Source organism: Copadichromis virginalis, linkage group LG12 (genome assembly GCF_057382275.1).
Source record: "Copadichromis virginalis isolate Kocher_CV1m ecotype Utaka linkage group LG12, C_Virginalis_male_GT1.1, whole genome shotgun sequence".
Classification (NCBI taxonomy): domain Eukaryota; kingdom Metazoa; phylum Chordata; class Actinopteri; order Cichliformes; family Cichlidae; genus Copadichromis; species Copadichromis virginalis.
Genome location: NC_140629.1, coordinates 25,874,667 through 25,897,796, shown reverse-complemented (window position 1 = coordinate 25,897,796; position 23,130 = coordinate 25,874,667). Strand labels below are relative to the sequence as shown.

General features: G+C 39.6%; 1 protein-coding gene across 3 annotated transcripts in view; it reads right to left on the bottom strand.

The window, feature by feature from the left end:
• Positions 1-23,130, bottom strand: part of grid2 (glutamate receptor, ionotropic, delta 2) — a 560,888-nt gene that overhangs the window by 21,621 nt on the left and 516,137 nt on the right. For all 3 annotated transcript variants that reach the window (XR_014923374.1, XM_085475651.1, XM_085475648.1), the window contains exon 14: positions 17,049-17,215. Coding sequence is in view for 2 of the 3 variants with exons in the window: in XM_085475651.1 (XP_085331777.1) it covers positions 17,049-17,215 (167 nt within the window). In the remaining variant the exon portion in view is untranslated. The remainder of the gene's footprint in view (positions 1-17,048; positions 17,216-23,130) is intronic.

The following is a 23,130-nucleotide window of genomic DNA, read 5'->3' as shown; positions in this document are numbered from 1 at the left end:
CTACACCACGTGTATCTCTGAGTCTCTGAAGGAGGACAGAGGCAGAACAGAGTTAAGATTCAGGACAGAGTGCTTTCTCCCGTCCCTTTATTACGACCCTGTCTTCCGCGGAGCTCATCATCTATCATTCTGCACTAATTGGCCTATCAGAGTTATGCAAAGGCTGCTTCCCTGATAGGCCCTTGAATCAAACCCTAATACTGACATTCACTCGCAAGAACATGCACACACACACATATTGGCCACATTTACATTTAGCTTACATTTATCTCATTGAGGTTAATTATCCTGGACAAATGCACACAGGCACACACGCACAGTCGCTGAATCGCAGAATACTTGCGGAAAAAGGTAAGAATTTACGACCAAGCTGATAATATTTTGCGATGCTTGCTGCCTTTTTTTTTTGTTATCCAACCTTGTCTGAGTTATGCGACTCAAACTATGAAAAACATCTTTACTCGTCAAACTCCAGGACCCTTTAAATGCTGACGTCAGACTAACATTTTCATTTGTAAATAGAATATTGTCAATATAGCTCTTGTTCCGATGATGTGTCAGCGCCTTCAGAATCTGTGAGTTCGGAATGACAAACTCACAGATACTTAATAACTCGTATGCTTACTTTTCACCACACAGCTCCAAACTGCTGTGGTCACATTTAGACGCAAAGCAAGGCATACTTATGTGTGAGAAAGTGGGCATGGCGATGTTCATTTTTAAGCAAACAGAAGCAGTTACCACTGTTCTTCATTCATCTCCATCCCGTTCCTGACCGGGAATATGAAAGGCCACTGTGACTGCCTGACAAAAAAATGGGTTGAGTCAAAGGGCTCCCGCAGTACACCATCTGTTTCACGCTCTAATTTAACCGTCTCACCAAAGAAACATATCTTCCTTAAAAATAAATAAATAAAAAGGAATTTGCCAGTGTGAGCAAAATATACATCAACTCAGTTGGAAGTGTGGCCTATTCACAAAGTTGCCTTGAAACAATAATAAACTAAAGGGATCTGTGAGCAGTTAATTAAAGTATTAAACTGTGTGTGTCACAGCATGCACATCCTCATGAAATACCTGCTGTATCACACTGAGTCTGATGGGAGATCATAATAAGGCTCAGTTGCCCCATTTCTTTTAGCATAACACACCAGTGTGTATTTGTTTTCATCCCCCCCCTTTCCTCCAAGGTCTGTTGCATTCCCCCCCCCCCCCAGGGGTTCATCACTCACCACACTGCAGCCAGAGGTATCAGGAAATAGATCACTTTAATCACCCAGAATAGCATCTACTATACATCATTTAAATCTAAGGACATAGAGTACCGTTATTAGTGTCAGGTCTAGCAGTATATAATGGTGGGGCTTCCATATTAATGTCAACTACATGTTAGCATCCAATTAAATGCTTCACTGTCAGGTAAAATATATGGCATATATTGTACGCCATAAGTTCTGGATGTGTAGATATATACACATATATTTTCTTTCCTAGTAACAGTGTATATTTACACATGGTATGTGTTTATGGGGCGTCTCTGAGTGTATCTGCGAAACAGCTGGTGTGCTGTAAGTGCGCATTAACACCGTGTGTGTAATGAGTTATCACCTTGCTTTAAGATCGTTGACTTTGACTGGGGAGATCTATAATGGCTTTAACACTCCCACTGGTTGTTAAAGCAAATGAGCAAGGGTTTGCTCCATGTGATGGGGGCAACTGTTTGCTTCTATGTGTGTGTGTGTGTGTGTGTGTGTGTGTGTGTGTGTGTGTGTGTGTGTGTGTGTGTGTGTGTGTGTGTGTGTGTGTGTGTGCGCGCTCTGTCACTGGCTCCCTGTTCTCTCTGCAGTGGCCATTACTGTGTGTGGACTAGGTGTTGCCATGGCAACTCTATGGCAGCAGCCTTGATGCTGGGATGATCACACATTATTAGTTGACTCAAACTGAAAAAAAGAAGGAACACCATAGTGATTTGGATAAAGGACCAAGGGGCAGAAGACAAGAATAAAGAAAAGGGGGGCGAAAAGAAAAATGTTTAAGTTGAGAAAAGCCTGAGAATTCTGTCAAACGACAACACACAATCAAGGCAGAAATATAACGAGATCACACACAAGAAGAGAGCTAGAGTGTGGAACAGTACAAGAAGAAAAGCGTTCAGCAACACGTTTAATGTGGGCACATACTTAAAAAGAAGGAGAGAAAGACAGCCACAAAGGGCACAGGCATTTGCAAATCTTCTTTTTGTTACGAAGAAACACTCCTGGGCGGTTTTGTGATTCTGTCTTTGTGAGGATAAATCTGAACTTTTTATTCTGATTACAAGTTTGGTGGGTACAGTTTGAGGATGCATTTTCTTAATGTCTGTCTTCTCGGGTGTAGATGTGCAGACCCAGATTTTAGCGTCACACTGCAAATGCAAAAATACCTCTGATGGGAGTGGAAAACTTCTGCTAACAGTAATGACCAGCTTCATACCGAGAGCACTGCAAATTAGCGGGTCATGAACAAGCAGGCTGGGCGAGGGGTGTATTAAGATGCAAACAAAACTAACACGGTGGAAAAGCAGGTTTTACATACGGGCTATTCTCTGATAACAGTGTGGCAGTTCAGTTCGGTGAGAGGCAGCTGAAGGAGAATCAATATGTTTTTTTTTATATAAGGGCAAGCACCTGTGATAGAAATAGCAAAGGACTGTATGTGTTGCTGAAGACTGAGACTCATGTGGAGCACAGAATTCATCCAGAGGAGGGCTGTGCTATATATTATAAGCTATTACAACATGTAACCCTGAAGTAAAAGAGAGAATTAAACAGAAAAAATAAAATAAAAATAAAACATGAAGGTCTCTCTGTGCGACTGCCTGCAAAATAAAGAGTACTGGGATTCTCCCCCACTCTCCGACGTTACATGTTGAGCTCAGTTAAACATCTGTCCCATCAAAATACCAGGACTACTTTTCAGGACTGTGCTCCAAACATCCAGGGTGACGACTCAGTGAAGAGTTACAGGGCAGAGCCAAAGTTTTGGCACTGTGCTCTAAGCTCTGAACCATCCAGCCATGCCAATTATACACTGACAACATTTCCCCCTCTCATTCCAAATAAAAGAAAACTTCTACCTGTAACTATCAAAACTATTCCAGATGCAAAATGTGGCAGGATTTTTTTCTGGCATTTGCGAAGCACAATTTACAGTAAATTCCATGTTTCTGTGATTTATTTAAATATTCCCTTTCCAAACTTTTTCACTCTGAAAGGGAAAACATAGACATAAAAAACACCCGTCGCCACCTTTCAGATGCAAAACTGACCCTAAACGAGGGTTATAGTCAGGCGCAGACCTTTAGTACAAACAAGCCACCATATGCACAAACACTGTTTTACACATTTAATCTCCCTTTCCCACCTGAAGGGACCTGCACCGTGACTAAGCTGTGTCTGTTAAAGGAAACGTTTTCCATTTTCATAAGGTCACCAAACATGGTACAGTGTAAAGAGGCTGTCTTTTACTACTACGAGACTATAATTTAATCTCTATTTTAGAGTTTTGAGACTTCATTCAGGCCTGGGGATTTTGGCTCATGATATTCCAAAATTCTCTCAAGTGTTTGCCGTCCATAGAGCCCTAGGCTATTTAATTTGGCCTGACATTTCCGTTGCTGTAACTCATTTGGACAGATTTGAAGATGTTTTTCCAGGTGGTAATAGCGCGAGTTAGGCTAAAGAACTGTCATAAAAAACTAAAAAACCCTGCATATTAACTTTAATGGACTTAAAAGTAATTTCCTTGTGCTTGATTTAGTCAAAAACCCAGTCAGAGTTTGAATATGTCCAAAATATATCACATTTAAAGTTAAATTACCTGAAAAGAGAGCTTTTACAAGTTAATCTGACAGCATTGTCTATTTGTAACTGGTTTAATAGGCTGCCCCTAATGTTAGAAATTAGATCCCTAGTGTGGTGAAAATGGACTGTTCAGAGATGTCACACTGTGCTGCTGCACCACTGCTGGGGTATGGGGACTGTCTTTCGAACTCAAATGGATGGCGAGGCTGTTCCAAACAGACTACAGGCTACAAAGTGAGTTTTGAAAGCCTGTTATCTCAGCACCTGGCAAACTGATGGTTGAGTCACTGGTATTGATCAACTTAGCTTTCAACCCCGTCTAGATATATTAGGGCTATTTTCTGCAATGGGATGATAAAAATCTCACTTACTGCCCTTTAAATGCGCTATAACTTCATATATTGTGTTGATTCTGCAGTCTTCCCCAGGCCCATCCATAAGGAGCCTATAAATGCAGGCGGTGGCCCAAGATTTACATTCCTAGTAGCAGATTTTACTGCAGCTGTAGCCAGTTAAAATGCAGAGCAGTGAGAGTTAGATGATCAAGAATATGTGAAACACTTCAGTGAATTTCAGAGCTTGCTACATAGACTTAACTGTTTCTGTAAGAGGGGTAAAGGCAGAGTGCATCATTTTGGAGCACACTAACATCTGTGGAGCGTTGAAACATGTCTGCAGTAGTTCTATGAACATTCATCTCCTGTCACCTCTGTAGCAAACACAATTTTAAGTTGGAGACAATGAAAGGTAGAAGTCGTAGTGAAGTGAGAAGTGGAAAAAAAAAAGAATTTGAAGATAGGGGGGAAGAAACCCAAGTGAGAGAAAATGAGAGGGGTGCAAAAACCCTGGCAGTGTGTTCTGGCTGAATGGATGACTGACAACAGAATCATACAATGGAGGTAAAGGGGGAGCACAGGTAGGAAAGTAGAGGAGACAGAATAGTAAGAAGGTAGCCAAGAAGGGTAAAGAGAGAAGAAAAGACAATGATGAGTGAACAGAGGAAGAGTGTGGAATGAAATGAGCGGAGAAGGGGTAGTGGAGGGAGATGAGAGACAGAGGTGTTATTCTAAAATGAGTTTGTGGCTCACAGACGACTGCTGACTGTCAGCTCCTTAAATGAGAACAACATTGGTTTGACAGCTCACTTACTAGCTTAACACAAAGCTGGCAGCATCAGCGGGCCCCTAGCCGCCGCACTCGTGTTAGACCCATAAGAATACACGATTGAGAATAATGTCCATATAATAAAGACGAAAAGTAGTTTCTCTGTAGTTTTGATGAGCGCGGGGTAAGAAATGTTGCCTTAAATGTTTTGGCTTGTCTTAGAAAAGATGTGAAAGGTGTGCACTAAATCACAACACTAGCTTGAATTGCCATCAGCCCATTAGATGTTCGATCTCAGTTTTAATTATTCCCGTAGGCGCCCTTGTGGACCTACTAGTAGGGCAGAAGGTGCATTGTCATCCATTCTGATCACAGATAAACAGAAAGTATTCTGCTTTACAGATATGCTACCTCTTGCAGACGTGAATTAGTACATAGCTTTCTACCTTTCACTTCATAATGTGTGTATTTTAACCAAAATCCTGATATTTTTATAAACCTAAAGAGTTTGGGTGACTGAATTTAACCAAACAAAACTTAAGTCTATTCATCCAAATTAGGGATTCACCCTGGACAGGTCCATCACTGGGTCAGCAGACCATTCATTCTTGTATTTACACCTACAGACAATTCAGAATTAACCCAACAATCATGTGTTTGGACATGGTTAGAAACCATGCAGACTCCATTAAGATGAAACCTTAACTGTCTATATTTCAGTTACTTCGGGTAGGTGAGATTCACACACTGATTAGGGATGTCAGCCTTCAACTTGAGAGCTTAACTCAAAGATGCAGCAAACAACCCACCCAAGTATTCTTAAATGCTGAATCACCACAGGTAAAGGCCTACTGAAGCTGTTTATTTTGACCTGTGTGTGGAAGGTGTGTAGGGGAATCAATAAAACATTGGATCACTCTCGCTGCATCACATCGTGTTTCTCTGTGACCTGCCTTAGAAAAACAAGCCAAAATTGTCAGAATATATCACAAGGAGGTAAAAAAAGTCAGCTTCAAACTGATGTGTCACATTCACCTTGTTGAGTTGTAAAAATCTCACTTTTGTGAGCAGGGCCAAGACAGAGCGCCAGAGAGACTCGGCGGCTTAAACCAATCAACGTAGTGTACCTGCACCTGGACTGCACACTTGTGTTTTAGCAAAGAACAGCTGTGAGAAGCTAAGACTGACCCACCAGCACACATCAATACCGCAACTTCTAGGTAGTCTGTTTATTCAGCCACAGAGTACTGGTCATCTCAGATAGAAGAAATATTAGTTCAGCACTGTTGGTGCATAGATTTGCTACAGAGCTAGATTCTTCATGTCAACTATAAAAAGAAGAAACCCAGAAGTCTCACCAGTGACCTTGCTAGGCATAGATCAAGCATTTTAACTGCCTCATTCTAGCAGCAGAGATGGCACACTGCTCTGCCTCACGTTTAAGATCACTGTGTCATCTTTGAGAGGCTGGGAAAACACACAGAGCATGGCAACACGCCATAACATGGGAACTCTGCAGGGAAAGAAACAGGATGATGTTAAAGTACGAGACTATCCTACTGCGAGCCACCAGTGATAATCATCAAGCTGCTCTGATTGCTCCGGCAGTTAACAGTGGCTTCAGTTGCAAGGAAACGTTTTTTCATTACGATCGAAGCTTTCGCATCAGCTGCTCACACTTAGTCCGATCAATGTGACGTGCACAAAAGGGATCAATACTTTATGCATTTATCTTCTTCAACAGCTACTCTATCTCAGTGGCACGTGCTTTATCATTTGGAGAAGAATATGTCCACATTTATGGAGGAAGGAACGCAGGTTGGAGGGCACGTACAGGGAGCAGCCTGAAAGCAACGAGGCTCAGTTGTTTACACAATATAATTATTCAGTGGAACTACTCCATTGAAACATTTCAAATTTCCATCTTTGTTTATTTTATTTGACTGAGTCGTTCATATGAAGCATTTTGTTTCTGTTTTGGCCTCATAATCACAATATAAGGCCCCATGTCAACACAGATATCGCTTCTACAATGAATCCCGAGGACTGGAGTGAGGGAGGTTATTCACCCTTGGGTCTCTGGTCCCTCAAGTAAAGTTTGCTAAGCTTAATTATACCAATTAGCACCCTCAGGGTTCAATACACATTCATACACACTGTCAACAAAATTTTCAATTAAGGACCATTAAGCCACAGTTGTGTTCACGAAGTGAAACAGATTATCGAGCTGAACTATGATAAACAACGCACAGAAGTAAAACAGCCATTAACTGTCATTAACATATCGAGAAAGAAACAGGGTAAGAAAAAAGACCTTCATCGTTAATTGATGAATGATTTGCAAAGATTAAATGAATGCATGGGCTGAGTTTGACTGAGAAATGACAAAGAGTGACAGTTACAGACTGAGAGAGCTTAGACAACTTAGACTTGGGCTTAGACTGTCACCTGACATTAAATCACAATGTGTCATAAACACACACAAACACATAAATTTCAAAGACAAACAAGGGTTTCTTTAGAAAAGACTTTTTTTGGGTGTGATTTCCATGCAGTGAAAACTAAGGGCTTTAGAGCCTCCAGCTTTACTGGAGCTTAGTGAGTACAACAGAAAGAGCGATGCAGTGAATCAAATAACCAGCATGTAGCTTTTGGTTTCTTTGGCAGAAGCCTTGATCAAGCCTAATCACGCTTGTCGCTCAAGGTATTATGCTACTACAAAGACACCAAAAAGATCAAAGGCACAGTTCCTTTCTGTCATCGTTGTATTTTTACTCAGTTGTATATAGTATTTGTATTTGTATTCTATTTTTATCTTATTGTATATTTATTTTATTTTATTCTACTGTATATAGTATTTTATTTTATTCTATTCTGTACAGTTGTGTACTGTATTTATTCTTATTGTATTCTAATTTTTGCCTCATAACTTTTGCACTGTCCACTTCCTGCTGTGACAAAACAAATTTCCCACGTGTGGGACTAATAAAGGTTATCTTATCTTATCTTATCTTATCTTCTCAAAATAAAATAATTTCTGTTGTTTAAAATCTGAACTTTAAAAACTGATTATACACTATTTGGAGGGTATTCATCGAGTGAATGCATGACAGCTGCTGGTGCATTTGAAACTTGTGCTGTTTGCAATTGAAATTGCTTTTGAAATGAACTAATCAATATGAAAGAGAAAGATGAGGGAGAGAGCATGAAAAAGAGACTCAGATAAAAACGTCAATACTTAACGGGGCCCCAAAAATCAAACCAGCAAGTAAAGCTAAAATACAATTTTCTCACTAAGAATCTAGGTGAAAGTTTTCTTTGGAAAAGGACTTGACCCACAGGCCTTAGATTATTCTTTTAATACAGAGTAATACAGTACAGTTGGTTACACACTGTAACCATAGATTCTGTGTGTATAAGCATAAGCTGCTAAAAGTTGGAGCTATTGTGTTTATCCCTCTGTGCCTGTCCAACCTTCAAGACTTTCTTTCATGTCCTTGTGTTCTGTAAGTCAGCGTTTTCTTTCTGACACAGGGGGAACAAACACAGCTTACAGCCTAATGAGTTGGTCTGTCATCACAGAATCTGGGCTTGCTGTAAGTATTATGCACATGCTAATTCCTCTAAGAGCTGTCGTTATTAGGATAAGGCATGTGGTCAACATCCCACCACGACACCAGTGTTTCCTAGTGGATAACACACACACAAAACAATACGCTACAATAAGGTATTGAAATAAGGTTGGGTTTGTTTTTTTTCATGATAATTTACTATGTCAGTCCATGTGTGGAAAGAAAAAGAGTGAAAATTAGACTCCTTTGCCACAACACACCTGCAACAGCAGGGGAGAGTGGGGCATTACACACTGCGCAGTTCACTAATCCATGATGGGATTAGAGGAACACCTCTTGGCACGTGCATAAAAAGGGTGAGATTTGACAACATATTACGAGCTGTCAAGTATGCATAAAAATGAGTTAGTCAGGGAAAACTAACATATATTGTGCAGATGGAAACAGATGAATGGGAATGTGAGAGACCCAAGATGCCGCTGTGCAGCTGTTCGACAACTCCATCCCACTGAGGAGGGATGTGAATGAGATAAGGTGCTCGCAAAGTGAGCACAGATGCCCTATGGAGGCTCTGTTCCTGCTGCTGTAGGCTTGTCTGATAGCTTCACACAGTCAGCGAGACATACCTCATGAGTGTACTTTGTGTTGGATAAACAGTTACATCTGTTTGATGTTAGCCATGTGCAAAATATAATGAAAAACCTGTTTATGCTCTTAAGCATGTGGAGATGGGTCACCACAGGGGATAGGGGACACAACATGAGGTCTGAGCTTCTGTCCATGCACCACTGCTGGAAAGTGCACCATTTTCCTGCATGACAGGCTTTAGTAGAAGGCTGTAGTAGAAGATCTTGCTCCTTGGATATTGGGTTCTATTAAGCAGGGAAAGGCCTCTGCAGAGTCCGAATTATGCAAGAGTATTTAATGAAGTTCAGCCGAGGAAAATAGTGTGCTTCAAGTCGTACATTATGTATGCAGCAGGTTTCAAAAGGGAGATGAGGCATGCTAACTATGCAAGGTTTTTTGTAAACTTGAAAAGTTAAGCCCGTGGCGCCTCAAATGAGATGCTGACTCATTGCCTACTCACTCGTACATGCTAACAGTAAGCCACCACGAATGACCTCTGAGATCCCTTCACAGAGTTCAGATAGGAACCCCAGCTTAAACAGGAATCTCTATCAAAACTCCTGTCCATTGGGTTCATATGTCTTTGTAACAAGACAACTGCCACAGCTCCCCCACTAACAGCTATACTATGCTTGTTTGTTCTGGTGCCACCAGAATGAATGGGGAAGTAAGTGCAGTTCAGTGAAAATTATGCGAGGAGACAAAGGTTTCTTCACTTCCCACCAGCGACTTAAGATTGGTATATTCATCTCTAGGTAGAGAGAAATGCATCTTTGCATTCTGGTATGTCTGACACAGTTGTCCCAAAGGAGCTCCCCTGCAGAGAGAACATGTGGGATTTTTATGTATGACAAACTGGCTGCAGTGGGAGAGGAATATTAAATATGGATTTTTGGTACTGTATTTCGTTGAGGGGCAGGCAGCTAAATTGTCCTGAATTTACCTGATGTGGAGGGCTCCCAAGGGGACAACCACAACACTTTCAGGCACCAAATCCAGCAGACGTACAACAGGTAGCACATGCGCCACTCTGTGGGGTGCAACAAGTGATATTAGAGAGTTTAGCACTTTCAGTTTCACTGGGGACAACTTTGTTGTCAAGGTGGTTTAGTTCTTATGTAGATAAATGCTCAGTTTGGTGAAAAGAAGAGCGCTTTGGTTTTAAGGGGAAGCCCAGAATTCAACAATGTTGCACAAGCAAGTCTGTCAGAACTGCATCTTGGTGGTCCTGATAAACCAGCATCTGATCCCTTCCCTACACAGTAGTGCCACCTGTGTGCAATGGAAGAAACAATTGTGGGTGGGCTGCGGGACCAAGTGTACTGAAACATGGAGACCCAGGGTTAGTAATGGTTGGAGCAAACTTCCTCTTGAGGTGAGCATCTCTGCGATTTTGATGTTGTGACGGTGAAGGTCTTCTATCGTTTTGGTTCCTTGATTGTTTAGTGTAAACGAGCCATGGCTCTGTCAAGGAGTGGTCTAAACGCCTCACTCGGGGGATAAGGGGCCATCCAGCATCCTCCATCTGACTTCTGGAGAAAGCTAAAACACAAAAGTATGCTGTTGATGCTCATCGTCCACTTTGTCATTATTGCAAAGAGGCTGAAGCCGTGCTTCCTGATGTCCGTGGCTATCTCTGGGGAAAGAGCGATGGGCTAAATTGCTATGGTAGACAAGGCGAGGATAACCTCGCCACGTTTGCCCTGCAACATCTTGAGCAGCATCCGGCTTAAATTTCTGAAAAGGCTTCCCTGGGATGTAGCACCTAAGCTAGGTTACGCTTTTCCAAAAATAACAGTAGAAAACCAACGTCCTTTGGAAAATCACTGTTCTGCTTCACTGTTATGAACAACTTGTGGCAGGATAGTGGGACGAGCGACACATATATCATCTTAAAGAGGAACTCAAGATTCTTCATTACTAGGCTCGAAGGGTCCCAAAAGAGAACTGAGAAAAAGCCAATGAGTCTGGCTTGTTATTTGGATCCGACTCTACAGTAGAATGTCAAAGAATACCTCCTCTGCCTCCTGTACGAGATTATCATCAGCCATTATCATCAACTGCAGACATCTTCACCTGCAGGGGCAGTCTGATGGAGAAATCACAAAGGCAAGCAAAGCAGCTGGGTCCAAAGTTTCCAAATGGGGGATGAGGCTAGTCTGGGAGTTGGTGCACAGGAGAAAACTGATACTTCATCATCTAATTATTTGTTGATTGCTGCAGAAAATTCAGAATACAACTCACCACTCAGTGCACATAGGGGCTGTAAGGTCACAAGAGAGCTATTGGAAAAACATGTTTTTGAAAGTGTAGCATGTAGAATTGAACTATATAATAGTAAAATGAGCAACCCAACCCCAAAAAATACAGATCAGTAATTTTCCATTATAGTCATTTGATGCTTATTTAATTAATAAAAAGATTTTTTTTTTCTAATTTAACAAATCCTAGAGCATGAGTTCACCCTGTTTTGTCTCAAAGTTAAAACATTCATAATGAGTGAAAGCCAAAGAAAGCAGAAATGGTCACTTGTAAAGCTTGAGTCACATTGCTGCTACAGTATGACACACTGCCGATTATTAAATGACTATGAAACTACTATTACTTTTCTGTCACTGATTTGACTTACTGGTTTGATTTTCCATGCTAATTGTTCAGTCAGTATAATTGTGTGTTCCTTCTCATTGCGAGTTTTATACAATTGTGTAAGTGTGACTCACAAGCACAGGCAAACCTCCTCAATTAGACCTGACCTCCTTTTTATTTTCAATGTTCAGATTATATTTGAATTTTTATTGGTCAGGTGAAAGGACAATTACATAGACTTTCATTAAATGTATTTCAGTATTTCATCTGTGTTAGCCACTAGATAGTAAAAACGTCTTTCACCAGTAGATATAGTAGATTTTTCTTTTTAAATGCATGAGACACCTCTGACAGGACAGGACAAGGCAATATACCTTCATCTCTCTTCTGCAGGTTCTGTTTACAACCCTTCTGCTGGGACTAAAATGTAAGATTTACATGAGCAAAGGCAGCTTTAAAAAACGTTTATATGTGCCCTTCACTGGTGTAATTTACTTTATCACTATCATATACATTCCCAAAGAAAAAAAAAACACTATACAATTCATTAAATTTCCCTTCAAGGTTTGCAATAACCAAACTTTCAGAAGTCAGTTCATCAAGAGTTTTTTAACTATTGCTGACAATTTTATTGTCATGAGAGCTGGGGATATAAAAGCTTGCCAGAATGCTGAAAGCATCACAACGAACTGTTTATGTGCCATATATAGTTTACCTTGTATTTACTGGGACTCGATGCGCTTTAACATCATTTAAAATAACTTTTAGTCAAAGACTACTTCCACTTCTCAACACAACACTTACTATTGCTGACTTTGATTTTTCATCTGGAAATGGAATTAACAGCAACAAAGAATATATGCACACATTGCTGGATTAAAGGCTGAATAAAGACTTTAGCCATGGTGTTAAGATACCAAAATGAAATAAATAATTAAATAAGAGTAATAATAATCACTTCTGAATAAAGTGGCATCATGGCAAGCTACTCCAAACAAATCTACATTTGATAACACAATACCATGCCAAGAAATTACATGACACAGTCTAGGAAGATAATGTAATTTCTCCAGAGTGAAGCCAGGCTCGGGTGCTCACCACAGCAATCCAAGCCACAGCCTCTGAGGTGTGATTTATCTGTTTGTAGCAGTGATTTGTTGCAGGTGTATACGCCATTTCACCCCTCAAATGTACCATACAACATGCACTGCCAAGGTCCCTACAGATATACAGCCCACCATGGCTCTATTTTTGAAGCAGTTAATGATTAGCCCTCAGGCCACTGATGAACAGTTGCCTGCAGACAGGTAATAAAACAACTATATAAATGTATCTTTGTGACCAAAGCCAAACTCATACGGTAGATGTGGCTCTCCTTGCTCACCTCAAATGTGCTTAAATTGAGAAAGATAATAATGAAAGACAAAATTTGATATAATATTGGTCGTGTAGTTGATTTTCTCTGAAGTGTTCCTCCTAACATTTCCCAGGTATCTATCTATCTGTCTATCTATCTGGGCACCAACACCCTCAAGATGTCCATCAGCTATGGATTAAATCTTCACATCACTGCCTTCAGACAAACAGAGACAAAAATAATATTTGCCAGGGAGAAGGTTTTTTTTTGAAGTTCTTGGCCCTTCAGCACTTCAAAGCAACTTGTCAGAAGCTGTCGGTTTAAATTAGAGGACTACTCCTTTACGGCACTGTTTTTTTTTTTTGACTGGTAAATCTGCAGGCTGTCTCCAGCAATCACAGAGCATCACACATACTCAAGCATGTACACATTTGCACTCTATTTGTTCTACTGTGCCGCCAAAAACTTTTAGATCCGCACAGTCACACAAACAGAAGCAGGCATGCGCTGGTGCTGCACTTGAACTCTGCCGATGGTTTTCTCATTACAAACTAAATGGTTTAAACTGATGAAGCTGTAGCAGTCTGCCTTTTTCTCTTTCTCCTCAAAGTGTCGAAGCAAATAAATTCTTTTTCATCTCTCATATTATCTCCAGGGGCATGCAGATAGCAAACACTCCTCAAGTATGCAGAAGACGCACACTGATACACACAGTAAATACAAAGTAAAGTAAATACTCCTCAGAAGTGGTTAAAGCTCTCCCCAGTTAGACCAGCCAATCAATGACATCTTTATTCATCATTGCTATATTTTAATCATCTTGCTTATCTTAATGGTGTTTGTATTAGTAGTATTTTTTAGGACTTTCTAACATAGGACAATGCATTAACATGAAACTCTCACTAGTAAAAGTTACTACACACTGATGCCTATTTAACGCATGTTATGCTTTCAAACGAGTATCAGGTTATGGGGATAATATATGCAAATGAATCTAGAGTGTACATAGGTGGAGTGCTTTAAAACTGATCCTTCTGAGACATGTTTCTAAGTATTTCATTACGACCGATTTGAAAGCAAGAACAGCCTACCAGGAAGACATGAGAACCAGCTTTAGGCAGAATTACCCAAAGCCACGAAAAGCAACTTACATAGGGATAGAATCAAAAAGCTTCACAGAGATCCTAATACAAAATGTGTTTTTCTAACACAAAGGCAGAAAAGCCTGCAGCTATAGCTATTATATTTGTTCTGTCATGTCATGTCAAGAAATGAAATCTCAAAAAAGATGCAAAAAGAGAGGGAAAAATGACACAGTGGTCTCAGACACATGTGCTTGTACTTGAATCAGAGAAGGTTTTGCAGGCTTAACAGATGTTGGCTGGTTATATAATTCCTCCCACTGGCTCTAGTTGTTTTTGGCCAGCTTGAGCGTTGTCTACCCATACACTGTGTTACTGCCTTTGAAATCCCTTTTAGTAGACGAGATTCATACCAGTATAGCGATGCACTGATATGAATAAAATCATGCCCATCTCATTTCTGTAGACAACGCAGCATGTGCCATTTGGTACGCTTAATAAACACTCAAGCTTGTATACTAGTTCCACAACATTTCTCCTCAGTATTTTGGATAGATTCCATCACTCCACTCTGCACTGCTGCTGCCTACAGAGAATGTGATTGACTGCTTGATAAACAACCTCATCAGTTTGTGCTACTGACCAAAAAAAATCCCCTTCTGCTACACATTTACATAAGCAAGACTAGGCTAGACTTAACTATGAACAAAAGATGTAATCTACAGTTTATTATTATTTATTGAAGTGGGGAAAATACACTCACTGGGCACCTTTTAAGGTATATCTTGCTATTCCTGAGTTGAACCTCCTTTTGCCTTCAGAGCTGACTTAATTCTTCATGGCATATATTCAACAAGGCGCTGGACATTCCCCAGAGATTTTGGGTCATACTGACATGAGAGCATCACACAGGTGCAGCAGAATTTTCAGCTACACATCCAGAATGTGAATCTCCTGTTCCAACACATCCCAAAGGTGCTCTATTGGATTGAGATCCAGTGACTGTGGAGGCCATTTGAATACAGTGAACTCACTGCCATGTTCAAGCACGAATTTGAGATCATCTGAGTTTTGTGACATGCCAAGCCAATATCCCCCACATGCATTCATGTGGTTTATTCCAAATTCAGACCCTACCAACCCAACAAAAGTTGCAACAGCAATCAAGACCCATTAGACCAGGCTATGTTTTTCCAATATTCTGTTATCAAAATTTATGGAACCTGCTCCTTCAAGATCTGACGGGTTGTCAGGTCAATTCAAAGACGCTCTTCTGCATAGCTTGGTTGTAAGAAGCAATTATTTGAGTTACTTTAGCAAGCCTCTCCTCTGACCTTTGGCAACAATAGGGCATTTTTGCCCAGAGAACTCCTGCTCACTGTAAATTTTCTCTTTTCTAGGCCATTCTCTAGAGATGGTTGTGTGAAAAAAATGCAGCAGATCAACAGTTTATGAAATATTCAGCCCCTCTGGATCCAACAACGAACACTTAAATCACCTTTCTTCTTCATTCTGATGCTTAGTTTGAACTTCAGCAGGCCATCTTAACCATGACTGCATGCCTAAACGCAACAAGTTGCTGCCATCTGGTTGGCTGATTAGATAATTGTGTTAATAAGCAATTGAACAAATGAACAAGGGAATGTACACAATGTATCCCTCTCAAATACCGTTGGATTTCCCAGTCAACACAAATCCAACCAAAAGATGTGTCAAGCCTCCAGATTTGTTATGACCTGGCCTTCAGCAATGACTAAACATAATGAAACCTTTCTTTCCATGGTGCCAAGACACTGACTGCTCATATGATTCCTGTTAAACCCAGACTTTGTGCTTTGTCAGTATATTAGAGAATAGCACAACGTAAAATTTAAAACTCACTGCAAAGAAAAACAAAATAATTATGCCTCTGTAATTTTTTTTCTCCTGACGATTTCTCTCTGGTTTTTCGTTTGAAGCATGGGGACCAGTGTGAGTTAACGGTTTAAAACTGACTTCCCAAGAGTGTGACACTGCCTCCATAGCCTGTCAATTAATTCCTTGTTTATTTTAATAGAAGTGATGATAGGCAATACTCAGAAGTGTAACGCTTCACCAGATATGGAGCAGACAGACAGGCCTACCCATTCAAACTCTGTGAAGCTTGCAAAGTTAGGCCCACACACACAAGATGTTCCACTCACTTACAGCACACACAAATCCAAATCCACAAATAGACCAAAAAACTCATAACTCATAAACCCACAGGATTAAGATGCAACCAATACGCTCATGGCTTTCACAGACACTTCACCTCATGTGACATCACTGCACAGCAATAAAGATTAATGCAAAAAACAAATGAGGCCTCTCAGCGTGTAGATGTATGACTTTGTGTTGCATTTCAAGACACTACCAAGATTCCTGGTCACTGTAAGAAACTAGATGTATAATGAAAAAAATGAACAAATTCAGTTACTGTACTCAGCAGTGAGAAGCAACATTCTTAATTCTGGAAGACAGAAGTTGGCAATTTTTATCTGCCACCTTGTTGTTGTCTAGATTGATGTCTTAAGGTTCTTCGGGCACTGTACAAGGGCAAATTTTATGGTAGCGGCCATTTTTTACAGAAATTAATCTGGAGTAGCAATAAAAAAAAAAAAACAACTTACTGGACTTCTCCATAACTAGGAAGATACATATAAATATATTTTGAATGCTACTCATTTCCAAAACAGGTGGATTTTTCTATACCTAAAAGAGAAGACAATCTAACTGAGATGAATGGTATGAAACAGAACAGATCCAGCAAGTAAAATATGTACTTTCTTTGTAAACTAACAAATAAAATGCAGTTAACGATGCAGCTGGCTGCTGTTTACTGTTATAAGGCTCTTACCTCTGGGAGAAAATGTCCCTGTAGGGGCTGCCGTGCTGCATGGCGATACCGTATCCACGGTCTGGTGCGTTGTTGCTGACGGTGTAGAAGGAGCAATCCTCATCATTATTAGCAACGTACTCCAGCACTGCTGCATCCCACACAAAACCAAACCGGCCATACTTCACCTGAAAGACATTTACAAGGTGGTTAACAATGCTCAGAAAGGTGCATCGGAGGTCATGCAGAACACATCCCAGAGCATTCAGCACTTGAGTTATTGAGATGGTTTTCTAAGAGATCCAAGAATGGCTCACAGGTTGAAAATTGAACTATTTAAAGATATTTATGGGCTGAATCGTCTTAGACCTTTTCTGCCTAACGTGCTCTAAGGGGACCAATTCACCCCAGTGCTGAAATTTCATAACTACAGTCAGCAGTTTTAGTCCAAAAATGTTGTGTCGAGCCAAGATTACACTATTTGTGCGTTGCAGGACGGCAAACTTCATAGCACAGCACAGCAATTTTACTGTTCGGCATTCCCCCTTGACTGTAGATTCATGTAGTGTTTTGGCTCATCTTCATTGAACCCTGCATAGGTGTGTGTTGGATCTGTTTTTCATTTTCATGTCCTTGTTGTGTATGTGCATGGTCAAACTGCGGGTATGAGTGAGATAGCAGCTTGTCCGTGAGAAGAATTGGAAATGGACTCAAGGTGAGAATCACAGTTTATTTCACAGTACAAGCCAAGGTGCCTGTTGTTAACATAGCTTCTAGTTAATATTCTGTAAATCTACGGGATATTTTCGCAAGAAAATGAAAAATGGAGAATAAACAACCAGATTGGGACATTCACATCTTAACACCTCTTGACAACTCACATAAATAGCCTCGGGTGACAACAGGCACACAGACACACACTTCTCCTCTAATACATTATTTTGGACTTGGTGTGTCATTAACTTTAATGGAGATTTATAAATTTTTCAAAACCCTCTGTCTTTGTGTGTGTGTGTGTGTATCACCTCACTTGGCCTATGTGAGATGACTAATGTCTGAGAACTGACAAGACCTTGTGATTGGGTAATTTCACAGCCTGTAGCTCTCTGCAGTGTGTACATGTGTGTACGTGTGTGTGTTCAATAATTCACCGCAGGGCATCAGAATAGCAAATTCAGCTCTTTACAACCTTAAAAAGAGAAGAGAACACTTTATTACTTTTAAGAATAATTTAATGGCTTTTCATTATTGCTTTTGAATTGAAAAGATTATGGGCTTTGTGCTACGTAAATTAGCAAAAAAATCTGTTTCAACAGCTTAAAATTGAGCATTAAGGGCACTTTTCCCCTACATTTGGGTGAAAAGAGCTCAAATCAATTATTAAGCACAATATATGTGCAGTGACCTCTGATGTCAAATCAACCAAAGCTCTGCTAATCTGATTAACACTGTCATTGCCCTTTGTGTAAAAACCCCAACAATCAGTCAAAAAAAGTGCCAGTAATATACCCCAATGACACCATTTGTAATTTTCCTAACATTTAATGTTTTAGCTTGTGTATTGAATTGTAAATGGTGCCCTGCAAGGGAGAGAATGCAAGCAAACAAATAGGATGGATGTAAAAGCCTCTATGTGTGGATGAAATTAAGACAGAGTGGAATTCATGTGTTTGCTTTGAGTAATATTGGGGAAACAAAAATAGAGTTGGCTTTACACAGGAACACAAAAAATATGAATGTAATTGTATAAAAATGAGTGAGTTTAAAGGCAGCAGAGAGCTATGCAAATTCTAAAAAAATGCACTGACATAAAATATTAGCCTGTGGCCTAAATGACTAGCTAGAAAAGAAAATATGGGGGAGCAGAGGTTTAGAACATCAGCTTCAATTTTTAGTGACAGAAATGTTTCCTGTTGTTCCATTTTTTAATGAATTGCACATTGAGTAATAATGAAAAACTCTTCAGTAGTGCTTTTATGATAAAAATGTCACTTGGTTATGACTGAGCGCCGTGATTTTTCTGTTTTCTATTGTGTCTTTTAGTCACGAGGTTGTTGATCTCACAGGATCAGTTAATACAAACACCGGTTCAATATGTCTTTTTAAAGGTTACATCAATTCCACTACGTTACAGCGCAATCACATAAAAAAGGCATTGTCCCGGTAATGAAGAGGATGCTGTAGCCTGTGAAGGGAAATGCTTTTGCCTCCAGCTGCAGCTGTTTCATAAACAATGTACAATATGTGTGAATAGGGAGCACTTGATTTTATGCACCAGAACAGCCACTCTACGTGCAAAGCTTAATAAAGGCTCGTAACCTGGTTAATTACTGACGACAAAATCTCACTTAGAATGGTACCATAGAGTGATGTGCTGAAGGCCAGCTTACCTCTTTTTACATAGTGTATCTGAAATGTATTAGCACTGTGTTCTGACTTTCTCTTTCATGGTATTTCTTATCCAGTTTATGAACGGTACCACTGCTTGTGTCTGACGCTTGTAGTTCATGACCCTCAGGTGTGCAAAGAATGAAACAGAACTGTGGTACGGAAAAAGGGAAGAGACTAAAATGTCTTCAACTTCAGCATTTATCGCAATAGAAAAAGTAATGTCACTGCTGGTAAATGTAAGGCAGCGGCTTGAGCGATTGCAATGATTTTCCATGTGCACGGCTGAAGAAGCTTCTCCTTAACAATTTGGCGGTTGCATTAAAGCTGTTGCATCAAAACTGTTTGAACATAACCTAATAAAAATGGCGTGGTTACCACAGTAAATACATAATAATGTTAATTTTTACTGAATGGTAGAAGTAACATTTTCTCTCACATCCTTCACTTGCAATTCACAGTAAAGGAGATAGGGGATGCTTGTCAGCGGACCAAATAACTGTGAGGAACATGAGGGTGAGTTTATGTTTTGAAATGAAAAATGTAATGCTTTTCCATCTATTAAACCCATAGATTTCAATGTAACATTTTTTTTTTACCATTGCGTATTTACATATTTTTCTCTTTTTCCCACTGTAATGTCCATCCACAGTTGCACTAGTAATATAACACAATTTTAAAAACAGGTATACAATAATAGGAACGCATATACAGATTATGTATATTCATGTCATTATTTCAAATTATAGTCAGAGAAGTACCAAGATATTAACCCTTTAAGACCTACCAAGTCCGCCAGAGCTTTTATTATATTTTTACATGTCGTAGTGCCATTTTTGGGAGCATTTCAAGTTGCTACACATCAATACAACCATTATAGCCCAAAATTTCATAATATGTATGCATTAAGTGCATAGTAATTACATAAATTGCAAAAAAGTGCAATCAACTACAAAAAATTTAAAATCGTTTTTGTTTTTTTAACATATATTTCTAGTTAGAGAAATTTAAGAAGCTTATCCCTCAAAACTGCAAATACAAAGGAGTTGCGCAAAATAGTTTTCCATCACAGGAAATTTATTTTGAGTGTCTTTATAGTTTTATTTTTGAAATACACCAATTTTTATTTACTGCAGTAAAAACGAAAGTAAAAAGTATGATGCAAATTTGCAAAAAAACAGCATATGCATTAAAATAAACTATTTCCAGCAGTGCAATATGAGTTCTAAGCATCCCAGAAACGATACAGAAAGTCATAAAATCAAACATGACTTTTAAAAACACCAGTATAGGCTCATAACGCCCTGAAGGTAAAAAACTACATTTCCGCAAAATGACGTCACTTCCGGTTTCAGGCAGGTCATGGCGGATATGCGATAGTTCGCGCTGATGGACGTAGGAAGTGTTACAAACAGCTGATCGGATCGGCAAAGCGTGTTTCTGGAATATTATGTTTTTGTTGCTGCAAGTGCTTTTTATGCAGTTTTTGCAAAACTATAGCTGATGGCATAAGTAGATGTAAGTACAACTCCTTCGGTTTCATATGCAAAAAAAATTTTTGCGCTAGCTTACATGGTTGCAGTTCTACCGGGATTTAAAAATAGTTACGCAAAACGGAGCGTGCTGCTCTGACCGGCTTTAAAGGGTTAATAGGTAATGGGTTACTATTCACTAAAAACCTGTTTATAGCAAATCTCATCATCTACAAATTATGCTTACAATATGATGAGAAATAAAATTTCTACTGGGTTATGTTTTTGATGACTATGACTATTTGACGACTGTTTTATCAAATGTAGAGCTCATTTAATTGTTTTTCAGATGATCTCCAGGATCTCTTAAATGAACACAATCCACCAGTGTGCCATGATCACTGAGTATTTTTGGTGCTAAATAACATTTCGCATTTTAGGGGTTCATAAACCCTCCCATTATCATACAAATGGGGTGACTGGGGGGGGGGTTGGAATATTCTTAGACTACACTGGGAGATATTTTTTGGTGCTTTCATTTGCAGGTGTGCTGTCTTCAGGTTCTTCTGGTGGTAATAACCGCGTTTGTATTTGTCGAGTGAACTTTGATTAATTGCGTTCAGGCTCAAGTTTTAAAATCCTTGAAAATGTTTTCAATGCGTGTCTAAGTTATCATGCTCTTGCCGAATGTACTTGATATGCAAGTGATTTTTATCTCATGCAACACTAACTGCTGCATCTAATATCCAACCCACACACACTGTACAGACGTGCTCCTTCCTCTCTTCCACAGGTCCAGGGTTGTGCCTCTGCTTGGGCCAAGGTAATTAAATCATAAGCTACTTTTCCCAGAAACATTGACACTCTGGAAACAATCACAGTCACACGCAGATATACCAAAACAAACACACCCAAGCACAGTCGCACCCAAACACAGACCACACAATCACACGGACACACACTATCAACCACCAATGCATCCTAATCACTGCATTGGGCCTTGTTTTCTTGTCTCATGAATGTGACAAAGACAACTCGGTAAGATCCATAATCACTAAATTAAAGTCATTGCAGCGTCTCTCTTCTTTCTGCTTCCTATTTTTTCTATGACTCACGCCACTTTTTCATTTCCATCCCTCCTTCCTGAAAAGGATTCAATTCAACTTTATTTATATAGCGCCAAATCACAACAACAATTGCCTCAAGGAGAGAAAATGAAACCAATTCTGTTGCTCTTTCATTGTTTATTGTCTATATATCTTGTTTATCAGTTTTAAAGGGGTTTAGTGATGGTAGAGCTCATTTAATGAAGCCATAACACCACTGAACCATGAGCCAGAGTTGTTTCTCAGCAGCTCTGATTTGTGTTTTCACCCAACCACAGGAGCAAGAAAACACGAAAGATGGAAATAGTTAAATCGAAACTAATTATTCATGTCTTTGCTTCATTATTTGTTATTATGGGAGCAAAATCACCAACTGGGTTGTGATGAGCGTGTTAACATGTTGTATAACATCATTTTGCGTAACCACAGTCTAACACAGTCGGTGTATTGGGGTGCCACTGCAGCTATGTTGCAACAGAAAGAAGAAAAAGTGAGTAGTTTTACATTATACTGGAAAAAAAAGAAAGAAAGAAGAAACAACTGTGATATGAGAAAATGTAGGACAGGTTAACTTAGCGACCCAAACAGATCCGAAATGCTATTTTAGAATGAAAGGATGCCAGATTTGTTAGCCTGAATTCACTGGCTGGTAACTTCAAAGCCCTGGAAAAGTAAAGCTTCACAACATTTGAGCATATAAATGGGTCTTATCTGAAAAAAAGACTGACTACAAAGTCCACTAACTTTCCCTAACTTGCCTAACCTTAAATAACCCGACAGCACTAATTTCCATTATAGCAGAGCTTCCACACATAACAGTGTATTTTTATTTTAAAGATAACTATAGAAAGTGCAATAAAAATATTTCCTTAAACAATATCCAAACAGCACATGAAACCTCCTTCTTTCTACATAAAGAAAATGAAGAAGAAGAAAAAAGCATTGAAATAAACAAAAGGCTGAACTTTGAACTTTGAGGGCCATTCAAATGAAAAGTGGCCACCTACTCATACTCCTTGGGGTGACTGCACATACATTCTGACTTATAAAACTCTCTCTAGACGCTACATTGCAATTATATTACAGTACTAGCCCCATGTGCGTGTGTCTCTGCAGTTTTCAAGAGGTCTTTCTATC